Here is a 15892-nt window from a genome sequence, read left to right on the forward strand (position 1 = left end):
TGGCACTCAAAGGGTCTAGTTGTTTCTGGGTTTCCCTGTTGTGAAAACAGAATAACCAGTCTGGTATTCTCTAGAACTTGGCTCAGTGATACTCATAGCAGGTGGCTGTATAAGGTCAACTTCCTTTGTGTTCTTTCTCAACTCTTCTCCCTACCATAAAGGGTCCTGCATGTGGCCCCATCACCTCTATCCTGTCCCATACACCCAAATCTTGTGGGCATTCCAAGGTTCCAGCTTGCACACCTCATTCTACACAGCTAAAGCCTTCAAAAGCTCCCTATTAACCAGGTGAATTTCTCACAATTCCCTGAAAATATACAGTTTTCCAACCTCAGGAATTTTGCAGTTCTCTGTCTGGGTCAGACATCCCAGGTCAGGGATGCCCTCCCTGTCTCGTACCTCCACATTTTCAGAGCCTTCCAAGACAGTAGAAACCCACCATCTCCAGGAAGTTTTCCCTAAGGCCTATTAGGAAGAAGGTCTTCCCTCCTCTGCACACCACCCCTTCTCTATCACAAGCTGCAAAGAAGAGATGGCATCAGTCATCTCATGGGCCTGACCACAAGGGTTCTGACTCTCTGAGCCCCATGCTTTCAGCACCAGAGCCAGGCACTGGACAGCCCGCTTGCTATGAAACCCTTTCTGTCTATCCAAATCCCACGCCCAGGACCCTCTCCACTCCCCAGCCTCCAGGCTTTTCATATTGCTATCTATTCTAGTTCTGTTACATCCCTCTAGCCAGACCTGTCTCAGGTCCATTACCTCCAAACGTGCTCTTCTGTCTATCCCTCAGAGCTATTCCCCTATGGGTTACAGGCAAGTGCCCAGGAGTGAGTGGCTAACTGGTCCCTCCCAGGCTGAGGTGGGAAGTAGTGGTGACTGTAAGAAAAGGGAGCTGAGCATTCTGGGCGTTTCTCTTCTCCCTCCCTCCTCCCCGTATTGCGCACTTCAATAACCGAGTCCAGGTTCCATAGCTGAGGGGCACAGACCTAGGTCCAGGTCCAAACCGACAGGAAGGAAGACCCAAATTAAGCAGACCTTTAGCCCCACTGGGGAGGAAAAGAGGGAGCAGAGTGGATCCGAGAGGAATGCGGACTAGTCGCTCGACCTCTCTACCACTCAGCGTCCTGCGCCAGAATGCCGTGAAACGCGGGGGTGGAAACCTGCGTTTCAAATTGTGGGGATCTTTGCACGGGTCGCACTCCTTAGTTCCTTATGAGAAGTCCGAGGTCCCCAGAAAGGGCCAGACCGCCGGACCCCTAAAATCACGTAGACCTGGCCTGCGTAGATGGGCCTACACCCTAGCCCCACGGCCATTCTGCTAGACAACCGCCCCCCCCCCCCCCGTCCCCATTGCGGCGCCGCAGCTGGCAGCCTCCATCCCTGCAACCCCCACCAGCCCCGCGCCCATTGGCTGGGCTCTTTCTCGGCCCCGCCCAGCGACTGGTCTGCGGGCGCTGACGCATGCGCACCAGCTTGCCGCTGCCGCTGCTTCAGCACCAGCTCTCGGACAGCGGCGCCGCCCACGGGCATGGACGGTGGCAGCAGCCGCAGCAGCTGCAGTAGTCGGTCTCCCAGCCCGTGTCCGAAAGAGGAGCAGAGGCCCGAAGGGGATTCCGTATCCCCGAACGGCAGCTCCTCGGACAGGTAGGGAGGAACAGCTCCGCAGATCCGGCTCGAGGATCTTCTCAGCATCTCTGCTCCAGGTATCTTCATTAGTCGCCATTTGTCGCCCCATTCATTGCCCATCCCTTCCTTTTGCCCCTTCTGGGGAGGGGGGAAGGATCGATATGCCCTCATCCTGCCAGGTAAATTTACTCGCTCTTTGACATCCCCCAGTGCCATCTCCCATCACCTTCACTGTCTGGGGGACCTGCCCCACCCACTGTTCTTACCTTTCCCCTAAAGCCATGGTTTCCCCCTTTCCCCTGGCCTCCCGAGCCCCTCCCTTTAGGCTTTGCCTCTGCGTCTTCGCAGAAGGCCTCAAGTCCGCAGCAACGTCAGCCTGGGCTCCAGCTGCGTGTCAGTGTGCATGGGGGTGCGCATGTACCATGGACAACAGGCTCGCCAAGGCTAGTTTCCTGGGGAGAGCAGACATTCGGCAGCTACGTCAGTGACTGTCTTTGTCTGTCACCGTCTTTTGCTTGCCTGTTTGTCAATGTCAGTTGCTTGCCTGCCCTGCATGGTCCCCAGCTGTGCACATATCTGTTTGAGTCCTTGCCTGTAGCAGCCACTGGCGTTCACTGGAGCCGCTAAGGCTCTCAGACGCAGACTCAGGTGGTGGTCTGAATGACCACTGAAGCAGCCTCAGACTTGTGGGACAGGAAGGACCCTTTCTTGCTGAGAATCTGTCCCCAGATCTGGATGCCTCTCCTCTGCCTTCCTCCGCCATATGTGTGATGGAACAGCCCAGACAGGTAGCAAGATGGCGCAATTTCTGTGCCCTGTCTGGCTCTGCTGCCCCCAGAATCTCTCCACTGACGTGGCACTGCCTCTCTCTCCTGCCTGAAATTAAAAAATATATATATATATATATTTTGGGAGCAAAAAGCAGACAGACACATTGTCTCCAGACTGCACCAGTTAAAATTCACATTCTGTATCTCAGAGGGAAGAGAAAGCCCCACAAGTGAAAACAAACATTTTTCCCTCTTAATATATCAGTCCAGAAGGCACAGAACCTTCTTCAAAAGGGTGAGACACAGGTTGGATGTGTTTCCAGGTTCAGGGACCTACCTGTAGCTATGGCCTAACCAAAAGATAAGGAAAAGGCAGTGACAGGACAGAATAGGGGCCTAGAGTCAGAAGGAGCAGGAGAGACATTTGCTGTCTGGTATATTTTGCCAAGGTCCAGTCAGCCCTGTCTGGTGCACTCATCTCCCCCCCCCCATAAGAATCACTTTCTCTCTTTCAGCAATTCCCGGAGACCTCTGACCCCCCTCTGCATTTCCCTGAGACCACAGATAATATGCAGGCAGAGAGACTCGATTCAATTCAATTCAATAAATACAAATATGATTGGTGCAGTGGCGCAGAGCTGTAATCCCAGCAACTCAGGAGACTGAGGCAGAAGGATCACAATGGCCTGAGAGACCCTTTCTCAAAATGAAAAATATAAAATAAAGGGCTAGGGGTAGATCTCAGGGATAAAGCACCCTGGGTTCAATCCCCAGTACTGCAAAAAAAAAAAAAAAAAAAAAAAAAAAAGGAAGAAGAAGAAATACAAATATGTTCCTGCTGAGCTAAGTAGAACCCGGAGATGGACACATGATGACTCAGACACACACACATAGATACGCGCGCGTACACACACACACACACACACACACACACACACACAAACACACAGAGACAGCACAATTTATTTTTTAAGCTTCCCACATGCCAAATACTACATCTCTAGCCCCTCTCCTGATTTTTTTTTAAGATGGGATCTTGCTTTTTTGCACAGGCTGTCCTGGAACTCTTGGGCTCAAGGGATCCTCCTTCTTTAGCCTCCCCAATAAATTAAATTACAGGTGTGTGCTACTTCACCCACAGTTTTGGGGGTTTTGGTTTTTTGTTTTTTTGTTTGTTTTGGTTTGTTTTTTTGGTTTTTTTTTGTGTTTTTTTTGGGGGGGGGTTTGTAATGCTAGGGATAGAACCCAGGGCCTTGTACATGCAACACAAGCACTCTACCACTGAGCCACACCCCCAGCCACACCTCACAGTTTTTAACCCATTGACTATAGAAAATTTTGAAATAATTGTTTGTGTTTTTAAAATTGCATTTTTAGCTAGGTGTGGTGGCACGTGACTATAATCCCAGCAATTTGGGAGACTGAGGCAGGAGGATCACAAGTTTGAGGCCAGTCCTGGCCATTTAGGGAGATCTTGTCTCAAAATAAAATAAAAAGGGTCGGAGATGTAGCTCAGTGGTAAAGCATTCCTGGATTCAATCCCCAGTACCACAAAAATTAATAATAAGCAACTTAATGAGACCTTATCTCAAAATAAAAAAATAAAAAGGGCTGGAGATGTTGCTCAGAGGTTAAGCACCCCTGGGTTCAATCCCCAGTACCTAATAATAATAATAATAATAATAATAATAAAATTACCTTTTCATTTCCTAGTGGTGTGAGCTGCTCCCTCATCTGTCCTGGCCACTCTGTGGGATCACATGGATGTCCAGGTGGCTGTGATCTGAGGGCTTGGGAATGAGGTTAATGCACACATACATATATGTTCCTTATAGGGCGCCCAAACTGGGGCTTTGTATCTAGGGCCCTGTCAGCAAGGCCCTGATTGCTGTGATGTTGGACCTCCTAAGTGGAGTGAATGTCAATATTTTCTATTCCCCTCCCTGCCTGCTTGCCTCAGTCATTTAGGGAGCTTAGGCAGCCCCCCCCCCCAGGAGGTTACTCATCCCAGTCAGGGTCTCAGAACTGAGAAGGTGAGAATGAAAATCCCCTGGGGATGCAAGGACAAGAGTGCTTAACTCTTATAAGATTACTGTGTCTCCTGAGAGCAGTGGACAGCAGGCACTTGCAGAAGAAAGACTCCATTTTGAGTGGAGTTTGACTCTTTTCATGGGGAGTCCTGAAACAATGGTGCAGCTCTACAGCACTTAGAATGTGGAGGATTTCAAATTCTGGCACAATGACAATGGTGGACACAATTGAGAAGGATATGATTGGGAGCAGTAGTAGCAGTTGATCCTACGTCAGAATAGAAGTTGTTGAAGGGAGGAAGCTGGGACCAGGGAGACCCCAATGGAAGCAAACTAAGGAAGGAGCCTAGATTCCCCCCTGAACAGGAACCAATTAAGAAAGGGCATAGTTTAGGAGGTTTGACAGGAAGGGGGATTCCATTCTCCTCCAGCACCTCTAGTATGCTGGCAACCTCTAATGTAAAAATACTGACACTCTAGGTGGGGAACTGGCTCCTAGAACAAGCCCAGTGCTTAGTGCTCTACAGGGTGTGTAGCTGAAACAAGTCCCTCACATCTATACTGCTGTCCCACTCTCCTTACCTCTTGAAAGCAGGCCCTGCTCTGGAGAGGGAAATCAAGGCTAATGGATCATCTTCATGCCTTCAGGATCCAAGTACAAGGGCTGAGCACATGACAAGTGCTCAAAACAAAAGGCCATAGAATTAAAAATCTTTAATTAATAAATATCCCCACTTATAACGGAGGCCATTTATCCAGCTTCTCTTTGTCCCACAGGAATTGGCCTATAGGGTCTTTTATCTGCACTGATAAAAAATTGCTGATGTAAACACTGGTTGTTTACATCATTAATTTCATGTAGTCATCCAAGTTCTTGCTTTAAAACAACTTTAGTCAAATTCTTATTCTTGCCTGGCATGGTGGCCCTTGCCTGTAATCCCAGTGGCTTGGGAGGCTGAGACAGAAGGATTGTGGGTTCAAAGCCAGCCTCAGCAACTTAGTGAGGTCCTAAGCAATTTAGTGAGACCCTATCTCTAAATAAAATATAAAAAAGGACTGGGGATGTGGCTCAGTGGTTAAATGCCCCTAGGTTCAATACCAAGTACAAAAAAAAAATCTTATTTCTCTAAATGCTGAGCTACTAAAAAATAAGACTAATGATTTAAATCATGAGATCAAATTTCAATGCAGCTTTTGGATAACAAAGAAGAAAGTGTTTATAATTGCATATGAAATTCTCAAGGTGTGAGAAGTTCCGAAGTGGAAATGTATTATATGTGATGACAAAAGAGGACAAATTAAATATAAATATAGTTCTTAAAGCACATGCTCCCTGCAATACTGAGTGTGGGAAAGGGCAAGAAAGAAAATGCATCTTCTAACATTCTAAACTCTATGTCAGGCACCTCACATGTGTTATATTACACATCAAAATTGAAAGGTGGATGTTCTTATCATATCCTCAACAGACAAGGATGCCAGTGCTCCAGGATTGTGAGCATTTCCTGAAGCCACAGAGCTCAGGAAAGCAGTGGGAAATAGACCCAGGAGTCTGCCTCCACTACTCTCCCATTTTACCCTTAGCATAAGGGTCACTATCTCCCAGACTGCCCAGCAGCCAGTCATCCTGGAAGAAGAAGCAGTGCTTGCTTATTTTTTCCAATTCCTCCACTTGGCCTCCATAGGCAATGTCCACCTGCCACTGTGGCTAGGACTCTGGTTCATTGCCTCTTCAAAGTGCAGCAGGTAGGACTTGAAGCCAAGATTGGCTCAGCATAGACCTGGTTCTCCCATGGGAGCCATGCAAGCTTTGGCAGGCTGAGAAGCCAGGCAGATTAGGCTTTGTCAAAGTGCCAAACCCTGAACCCCCTGGGAACTATCATGGCCTTCAAGTAGTTTGTTCTTTGGCCATCTTTCCCTGTCCTAGGTCTGGCAGTCCTGCCACTGGGGAGGGACTCTATCTCCCCTGAACCAAGGGGTAAATCCATGCACAGAACATTGCCTAATAAGTAATTTTGGAAGAAGAATCTATTACTGATTCCCTGCCACATTCCTTGGGGCTCCCAATTTCCTTTTCCAACTGTGCACACCCTTGCAGAGCAAACCTTCTGCTTTCTGCATGGCTCATGACAAGAGTTTTCCCTTCTCACACAAACCAACATGTCCGACTATTGGCATCTCACTACTGTGAGTGCCTAGAGTAAGGGCTGGGATTTATTCATCCTAGCACCACTCTTAGCAGCCAGGCACCTTCTGTGTGCAAGACACTGTTTAAGGCACTAGGGATATGGAGATGAGCCAATGCACCAGGTTCCTATTTTTCCTGGCCCTCCCATTACATATGAGAGACAGGCAAGAAATACAACTCTATAATAGCCAATTGCAGTGAATGCTATGAAGAAATATCAAGCAGGGTAATAGAACAGAGAGCTGGTAAATAGAGAGTAGTCAAGGAAGACTTTCTGAGGAGGTAACAGTTGAACAGAGATCAGAATTTTTTAAAAAAGGATGAGGTCACACACACACACACACACACACACACCCCAGGCAATTGGTGGGAGGGGCAATATAACAGAAGGAAGAGAAGGTTCAAAGGCTCTAAGATGGGAACAAGAGTGCTAGGTGCTCAACAGATATCTATCAAGTGAATGAGCAGACAAGTACCACAGGAAGGATACAGGGCTACAAGTCAGAAGAAGTGGCTTCAAGTTCCAGATCTTCAACTCTCATGGAATCTGCTTTCAAATCTATAAAAGAAGAAAATGCTTCCCTTATGGGATTTTTGTAAGGAGAAAATAAGATCATGTATATAAATTGGGCACAGTCATATGCACCTGTGATCCCAGCTACTTAGGAGAATGAGACAGAAGGATGTAGTGTTTGAGGCCAACCTTAGCTACACAGCAGGACCTCATGTCAAAAAATACATGTCATATATGTAACAGCACATTCAGTGTTGAGCACAGTGTCTGGCAGGTTGCCAACAGTGTCTTTAGAATTCATGGACGGTGAGTGAATGAGAGAACAGACCCCAAGAAGAAGCCTGGGGATACAGACTTTGAGCCTCTACCCTTCTCACTTTTCCCCAGGACTAGTAAATAAAACAACCCTGAGCTCTGTCTCCATGTCTTCCCTTAACTGAATAATTCTTGCTGAGCATGAAATGACCCACTACCATCCTCTACCCCTATCTTTCCTGCCTGCTGTCTCCCCAGGTCCCAGACCAAGGCCATGGCGCCTGAGGCTAGCCCAGAGAGGAGCTGCTCCCTCCACAGCTGTCCCCTTGAGGACCCCTCCAGCTCTTCTGGACCCCCACCACCAACTTCCACTCTTCAGGCTCTAGACCCGACGGGTGCCTTAGCCCCTGGTCATTTTACCTATTCGCGGCAACCGCAAGAATATCAAGAAGGCAGTTCTCTATTAGGGACTGGAGACCAGGCAGCTTTATGCTCGCATAGCTCCAACATCAATACTTCTCCAATCTCCTCACAGCGTGATGGGGTCTGGAAGCCACCTTCTGTGCAACAGCATGTGGTCAGCGTCAGGTAAGGAGCGGTTCAGCAGCCTGTCAGCTGCCACTGAAAGGTAGGACAGGGCTCAAAAATGGAACAGATTGCTGGGGGTCTGGATGTCCACTGCCTCTGATGGAGTAGAAGGAAAAAGTTAGAGCTTGGGGGTGGGAAAGCTCTAAGAGGATTAATGCCATCTTCCTTTACACACCATCCTCTATTCTTCCACACCCTCCCACCCCACCTCTCTCCACACATACTCCACATAAAGACTCAGGTAAACAAGGGTCTTTTCTTCTTTTCCCACAGGCAGGAACGGACCTTCCGGATGCCAAAGAGGTAGGCCTGGGCCTCCCCCAGATTCCTAGGGGTGACCAGGCTGGTGTCCAGTTTAACCCTGCTCTATGTGCTTTCTGTTCTACCACCCCTTTTCAGTGGATTCTAAGCTCAGCAGCCTCTTATTACCACACCTAACACCAACTCATGTGGTTCCTTCCCTCTTTCCCAGCTATTCCCAGCTGATTGCTGAGTGGCCAGTGGCCGTGCTGCTGGTGTGTTTAGCTGTCATCCTCCTCTGCACCCTGGCTGGACTACTGGGAAGCCAGCTGCCTGACTTCTCGAACCCTTTACTGGTGAGAGGTCAAAAGGAGGGAGGGGGCCCCAGGCCTGGCCACTGAAGCTCAGTCTGGGGCTGAGTTGACCCAGTTGGGGTAGGGAAGGAATGGTGAGCTCTTGACCTCCAGAGAGAGCTACAAATAGTATAGAGGTCATACATCTACAATCCACACAGGCAGGCTGGCCGGCCCTCCCTGCTTTAGAAAACCAAAGGGGCAGAGCTGGGGACATCCCAGATAGAGAGCTCCTCCTCTGCCTACCCACTCTTCTCTGCCCTCCTCCCTGCAGGGCTTTGAGCCTCGGGATACAGACGTCGGGCGAAAGCTAGAGGTGTGGAAAGCACTGCAGGCCCTCACAGGCCCCAGGAACCTACTTACCCTTTCCCCAGACCTTGATCTGAACAGGTAACAGATCCCCATTTTCCCACTGAGGGTGGGAAAGGGAGGAAGAACTTGGTCTCTAGGGAGGGAACATTGAGTGACCTCCAAAAGGCAGGTCAGAGGTGCTTGCTGGGGCTCCCTGGGGAGTGATCTCTGGCCTCCATGAGCTTCCACTCCCAATGGTACCTAGTACAGAAATTCTCTCTACTTCAGCTTGAACTCCCACAGCACTTTGAATCCTGTACACTGGGATAAGGCTCAGGAGAGTGTGGTCCGGGCCCGGAGAATGGTGGAGCCCCCTGAGGACAGAGGGCAGGAGAACTTCTTCTGTGGCCCCCCTGGTAAGCAACAGGCTGGCCAGCCCTGGCATCCATGGTGGTCCCTGCCCTACATAGTAGGATAGGCAGACCCAGAATAAATGTGGGCAGACAGAAAGTGAAGGCAGCCAGCTGGCCACATTCAAGTCAAAGAACCTGGGATACAGCTGGGAGAATGAAGCAGATCCCAGATACTCTAAGCTAGTGGGGTCAAGCTGGGTGGGAGGTAGGGTACAGGGGCAGGATCAAATAGCCAGGCATGGGTTTCAGGCTCCTGGGAATCTGATCCTTCAGTGGCCCTGGGTGAGCATCTTCCCTTTGGTGGTGGGCCCAAAACCTGGGGCCCAAAGGCCTGAGCTCCAAGTGGGTGTGTTACAGAGAAGAGCCACGCAAAGCTGGTGTTCATGTCCACCACAGTGGGCAGTCTATGGAACCTGCATGCCATCCATTCTATGTGTCGCATGGAACAGGAGCAGGTAAGCTGGCTGGGGAGGTGTCAGGGGTATTTGGGGGAACTAAGGCATGAGGGGCCTGATCCCAAGGATGAGCTAAGCCAGGACTGCTGTAGTTGAGTAGGGAAGAGCATTCCCTGTTTAGAAAATTATTCTAACCTTGCAGAGAGGCTCCAGTTTGAGGTGGGTAAGGAAGAACTGACTGCTTTTAGAAAAGCCAAACTACAGTTGCCACAAGAAAACCTGAGCAAAGCCTGGGGATTTTCAAAATTTCCTGAAAAAGAACCTTAAGCACTGTAGAGGAGACCCTGGCCTCGGGGACTGAGACGGTGGGCTTTAAGGCCTCAGCCCTCATCAACTCAAGCAGTGCCTATCCAATTATGCTAACTGGGGATCATATATGATAACATCTGTAGGAGGGTTTGCTTCTAAAAACAGTGTGAAAATCACTCAGGAGCCTATGTCCCCTGCCTCACATCAGGATATCTAGAGTACCAAAAGACAATGGTTAAGAACATATGTTCTGGAGTTAGTTGCCTGAGTTTAAGATGAGCTCCAAGGCTTCCTTGCTGCATGACTTAACCTCTCAGTGCCTCAGTCTCCATATATTTGTTGTTTTCTTTTTGTGGTGCTAGGGCTCAACCCCAGGGCCTGATACCTGCTAAGCACATATTCTATTATGGAGCTACACTCTCAGCCCTCATATATGTTAAATATGGATAATAATAGTACTTCCTTCATAAGGATATTGGGACAATTAAACAAAATAGAATCTGGGAAACTATAGCATAATGACTGGCAATAGAAATTGCTCTGCAAACATGTCATCACCATGACAGTGGCAGAGTAGGATCTCTGACTCCCAGGCTGGAACTGGCTGTACTGTACCAACTGCTGTGATGTTAATTACAGGGTGGGAGAGGTAAGGAGGCATAAAAAAGAAACAGCTCTGACCCTAAGAGGATTTAAGCAGCCCAGGGAGAGAGGTAGGGGCTGGGGTTTGGCAGTACCCCTGATGCTGGAATGCTCAGGCCCCTACTTTTTCAATTGCTTGCTTCCAGCTTCCTGGCCCCTTGGTCCTATTCCATAATGTGGATGCTACCTCCATTCCTACTCTTGGCCCAGGCAGTGCAGAGTTCGAGTGTGTGACTTATTGGGGTCCTTAGGGAAAGGCCTCTCAAGCTGAGGCCTCAGGCAGCATCCCTGAGGCTCCCCTTTGACAAAGCCAAGATGCCAGTAGCTAAAACCAATTCTTGAGACAAGCAAATTCTGTTGGGCTGTCAAGCTATTTCTTTGTCTGCCCAGTAAACTGAAAGGTGAGAGGACTAGGACAGGGCTGAGGAAACCTGGGTCCCTGGACTGCCCCTGAGCTCTCTTCTGCTGTGTGCCCTACAGATCCGCTCCCATCCCAGCTTTGGGGCTCTATGTCAGCGTACAGCAACCAACCAGTGCTGTCCCAGCTGGTCACTGGGCAACTATCTTGCTATGCTCTCCAACCGCTCCTCCTGCCTGGACACTACCCAAGCTGATGCAGCACGCATACTGGCCCTGCTGCGGGCCTGTGCCCCCTATTACCATCGTGGTATCCTGGAGCCCTCTTGTCTGGGACCTGAGCATGACAAATCCCCACACTGTGCCCAGATTCCCACCAAGTGCTCCCAGAGCAGTGCCATTTACCAGCTCCTTCACTTTCTGCTAGATAGGGATTTTCTGAGTCCCCAGACTGCTGACTACCAGGTTCCCTCCCTCAAGTATAGCCTGCTCTTCCTGCCCATCCTAAAGGGTGCCTCCATGATGGACATTTACCTAGATGGCCTAGTCAACCCCATGGATATCTCTGACAACTATACCTCCATTACTGGCATGGACCTGGGCATCAAGCAGGAGCTGCTGAAGCACTATCTGGCTGTGGATACGGTGTACCCCTTGCTGGCCCTGGTTGCCATCTTCTTCAGCATTGCCCTCTACCTGCGCTCACTCTTCATCACGCTCATGGTTACGCTGGGGGTGCTGGGCTCCCTACTGGTGGCCTTCTTTCTATACCATGTGGCCTTCCGCATGGCCTACTTCCCTTTTGTCAATCTGGCAGCCCTCATCCTGCTTAGCGGTGTCTGCGTCAACCACACACTCATCTTCTTCGACCTATGGCGCCTCAGCAAAAGCCAGGTGCCCTCTGGGGGTCTGGCGCAGCGAGTGGGCCGCACGATGCACCACTTCGGCTACCTGCTGCTGGTCTCGGGCCTCACCACCAGCGCGGCTTTCTACGGCAGCTACCTGAGCCGCTTGCCGGCGGTGCGCTGCTTCGCCCTCTTCATGGGCACCGCTGTGCTAGTGCACATGGCGCTCACACTGGTCTGGCTGCCTGCCTCTGCGGTACTCCATGAGCGCTACCTGGCGCGCGGCTGTGTGCCCCGGGCACAAGGCCCGAGGGGCAGTAGTGACCCCTGGCGGCTGTTGCTAGCGTTGCACCGGCGGTTCCGTGGCTTTCGGAGGGCCATTGCCATCCTCTCGCGCCTGCTCTTTCAGCGTCTGCTGCCCTGTGGCGTCATCAAGTTCCGCTACATCTGGATCTGCTGGTTCGCGGCGCTGGCTGCAGGGGGCGCCTACATTGGCGGCGTAAGTCCCCGCCTGCAGCTCCCCATTCTGCTGCCAGCTGGCGGTCAGGTGTTCAGGCCTAGTCACCCCTTCGAGCGCTTTGACGCAGAGTATCAGCAGCAGTTTCTGTTTGAACACCTGCCTCCGGAAGAGGGCGGACAATTGCCCGTGGTTTTGGTGTGGGGAATCCTGCCGGTGGACACTAGCGACCCCTTGGACCCTCGCAGCAACAGCTCATTAGTGACCGACCCTGACTTCTCAGCCAGCAGCCCAGAAGCCCAGCGCTGGCTTCTGGCACTCTGTCACCGAGTCCGCAACCAGAGCTTCTTTGGTATCCAGCCAGAGGGCTGGCCCACGCTGTGTTTCATGGAGGCCCTCCAGCACTGGGTAGAGAGCCCAGCTTGTGCCCGTCTAGGGCCTAATGTCTGCTGTGGCCAGTCAGACTTTCCCTGGGCCCCTCAGCTTTTCTTGCACTGCCTCAAGTTGATGGCTCAGGAGCAAAGCCCCGATGGCACCCGTGACCTGGGACTCCGTTTTGATGCCCATGGCAACCTGGCTGCCCTGGTCCTGCAGTTCCAGAGCAACTTCCCGTACAGTCCAGACTACAACCAGGTCCACCACTTCTACACTGAGATCAGCCGCTGGCTGGCAGCAGAGCTGGGCAGGGCACCTTCTGGCCTCCACCGTGCTTGGTTCACCAGCCACCTAGAGCTGTACAGCCTGCAGCACAGTCTGAGCACTGAGCCTGCTGTAGTGCTGGGCCTGGCTCTGGCACTGGCCTTTGCCACACTGTTGCTGGGCACCTGGAATGTTCCACTCAGCCTGTTCTCCGTGGCAGCTGTGGCAGGCACTGTTCTACTCACGGTAGGACTTCTGGTTCTACTTGAGTGGCAGCTCAACACTGCTGAGTCCCTCTTTCTCTCTGCCTCTGTGGGTCTCTCAGTAGACTTCACTATCAACTATTGCATCTCCTATCACCTGTGCCCACACCCTGACCGCTTGAGCCGCGTGGCCTTCTCGCTGCGCCAGACCAGCCGTGCCACAGCAGTGGGAACTGCAGCCCTGTTTGCATCTGGCGTGCTCATGCTACCTGCCACAGTGCTGCTCTATCGCAAGCTGGGCATCATCATCATGATGGTCAAGTTCGTCAGCTGTGGCTTTGCCAGCTTCTTCTTCCAATCTCTGTGCTGTTTCTTTGGGCCAGAGAAGAACTGTGGACAGATCCTCTGGCCCTGTGCCCACCTGCCATGGGACGCTGGAAGTGGGGACCCTGATGAGGAAAAGACACGACCATTAGGAGGTATGCCTGGATCCTGCTCTGAGCATTATGAGCTTCAACCCCTGGCACGGCGCCGGAGCCCCAGCTTTGACACTAGCACAGCCACCAGCAAGCTATCCCACCGGCCCTCGGTACTCTCAGAGGATCTGCAGCTTCATGACGGCAACTGCTGCTCTGGAATTCCACTAGACCCTGGCTCTCCGAGGGATCTGCTGCTGGACCACCAGGCAGTCTTCAGTCAGTGCCCAGCCCTGCAGACCTCCTCCCCCTATAAACAAGCTGGCTCCAGCCCCAAAATTGGGGCCAGGCAGGATTCCCAAGGGCAGAAGGTTGAGCCCCTGCAGGCCTCACTGGAAACCCCAGCTCACTCCCCAAGGCTCAAGGCTGAAGATCTTCCTGATGGCTTTTGCTCCTCAACCAGCACCCTAGAGGGGCTAAGCGTCTCAGATGACACCTGCCTAAGCACCTCTGAGCCCAGTGCCCGTGTACCAGATTCCATGGGTGTCTCTCCAGAAGACCTAGATGACATTGACCAGCCAATACTTGAGCGGGGCCAGCTGAATGGGAAGCGTGACACTCTGTGGCTGGCACTGAAGGAGACGGTGTATGATCCATCACTGCCCAACTCCTACCAGAGCAGCTCCTCCTGGAAGGGCCGCGGTGGGCCAGGGGATGGCAGCCCTGTGATGCTGCCCAACAGCCAGCCAGATCTGCCAGATGTTTGGCTCCGCAGGCCCAGTACCCACACTTCAGGCTACAGCAGCTAAGGAAGACCAAAGGAAGCCAGACCTGAGTGCAGAACCTTGTCAGTAAAAATAAGGCAGGGGCAGCACCAGGCTGCAACGTGAAAGTATTCTCCAAATCAACATGGATTTTAAACCCTGCCAGATATTCCAGCCTTGATCTGTCTGTGACTTGCCCCCTATATCTGGAGGATTCAACAGGGAGTGCCTTTGGAAGGGAATACAGGCTCTCCTTGTGACCCGCTGAGGGCTCATCTGCTCCCACAGTGCCAACAACGACCTCCTCCTCTGGAAAGGGGAAAGGCCAAGTGTGCAGTTCTGAGTATCAGGGGAGGCTGACCTGACCCCCCTCCCAACAAGAAGTTCGGTGACACTATGGTACCTTGTCTTTGGGATCCTTTTGGGGTACCTCACTGACCAGAAGAGTCCTTGGGAACCTCCATAACCTCCTAGGTTTCATCCCTCTCATTGACTCTTCATCAGGACACTTCTCACTTTGGGGGGAGCTTCTCTGGGCCAGAATTAGGCTGAGGCCTCTATCCTAAACTACCCTGCTCTGCTCACATTCACAGTTTAACCAGAAAGTTCTCCAAAGCTGGGCAGAGATGGCTGCTGGGAGTGAAGCAGGAGAAGGTGGGATGATCAGTCTTGGAGCATTATCAAATTGCAAGACTCCCTCTTTGGAAGCAGGCTCCAGTGCTCTCCCCCATTTAAAAACAAAAACAATAATAATCCTTTCCATTTCCACACCTGTTAGTCTCCTTGGACTCTCACTACTTTACCACAGCACCATCTGCAGTTGATTAGGGTCTCACCCCTAATTTGCAGGTAAAGACATTGAGACTAAGTAAGGTTGGTCATGTCACCTGTCAATGGCAGAGCAGTATCCTGACTCATTCTACCATAACTCCAAGTCTCCATCCAGCTACCTGCTTCAGAGACATTGGCCCCTTGGCTGTCTTGATCCTTCTCTTCTAGCACATTCCTCCAACCTGCCTTCTTAGATGTCTTTGTGGAAACCCTGCCTCCCCTTTGAGCCTCCATCTGCAGAGAAAGCTGTACTCTGAACAGATCCTAGGGTTCCTCCTTGTCTCCTTTGTGCTTCCCTCTGAAATCCTCTGAGATGTCTTTCAGGCTTGTGGCATCATGACTGACCTGATTCTGAGGCTCCGGAGACATGTCTCTTCCATGGTCATAGTGTGCAGAGTGGCCTCGCCAGGAAAGGTACTGAAGGTAGATGAGGTTGAGCAGAATCCAGTTAATCCGGGAATTCAGACTTGCCCCCTTTTTTTTTTTTGGAGGGGAAGGGTGAATCTGAAGGTGCTCCCCAGGTCAGGTCCCATGCTTCTTAAGAATGAGTTTCTCTAGGGCAGACCAAATCCTGGCTCTCCCTACCCAAAGCAGAGTCTGTCCTGAGGTTTCATCCCCGTAAGAACTCATAACACTAGGGGACATCAGCATGTTTATGGAACACTTGTTTTGCATATGATATTACAAAGAACTAGGCCATCTTACAAATGAGTATCAGAAATACGACGAGATTTTTCCACATCCAAACAGACAATCTGTGACA

At 51.1% G+C, this 15892-nt stretch overlaps 1 protein-coding gene across 1 annotated transcript; it reads left to right on the top strand.

The window, feature by feature from the left end:
• The first annotated feature begins 1531 nt into the window (after window positions 1–1531).
• Window positions 1532–14343, top strand: Disp2 (dispatched RND transporter family member 2). The gene is made up of 8 exons (XM_026393492.2): window positions 1532–1647; window positions 7645–7974; window positions 8248–8277; window positions 8447–8570; window positions 8842–8957; window positions 9147–9274; window positions 9629–9726; window positions 11098–14343. Exons 1-8 carry the CDS (start codon window positions 1532–1534, stop codon window positions 14341–14343), a joined length of 4188 nt encoding a protein of 1395 aa, XP_026249277.1.
• The last annotated feature ends 1549 nt before the right edge of the window (window positions 14344–15892 follow it).

The sequence above is a fragment of the Urocitellus parryii genome, chromosome 6 (genome assembly GCF_045843805.1).
Source record: "Urocitellus parryii isolate mUroPar1 chromosome 6, mUroPar1.hap1, whole genome shotgun sequence".
Lineage (NCBI taxonomy): Eukaryota > Metazoa > Chordata > Mammalia > Rodentia > Sciuridae > Urocitellus > Urocitellus parryii.

Excerpts from the sequence above, each read along its gene's own strand:
- Disp2 (XM_026393492.2), top strand. The coding sequence starts at position 1,532 with ATGGACGGTGGCAGCAGCCGCAGCAGCTGCAGTAGTCGGTCTCCCAGC. Across the intron at positions 8,958-9,146 it reads CCAGACCTTGATCTGAACAG|CTTGAACTCCCACAGCACTT; the intron begins GTAACAGATCCC and ends TCTCTACTTCAG. Across the intron at positions 9,727-11,097 it reads GTCGCATGGAACAGGAGCAG|ATCCGCTCCCATCCCAGCTT; the intron begins GTAAGCTGGCTG and ends TGTGCCCTACAG.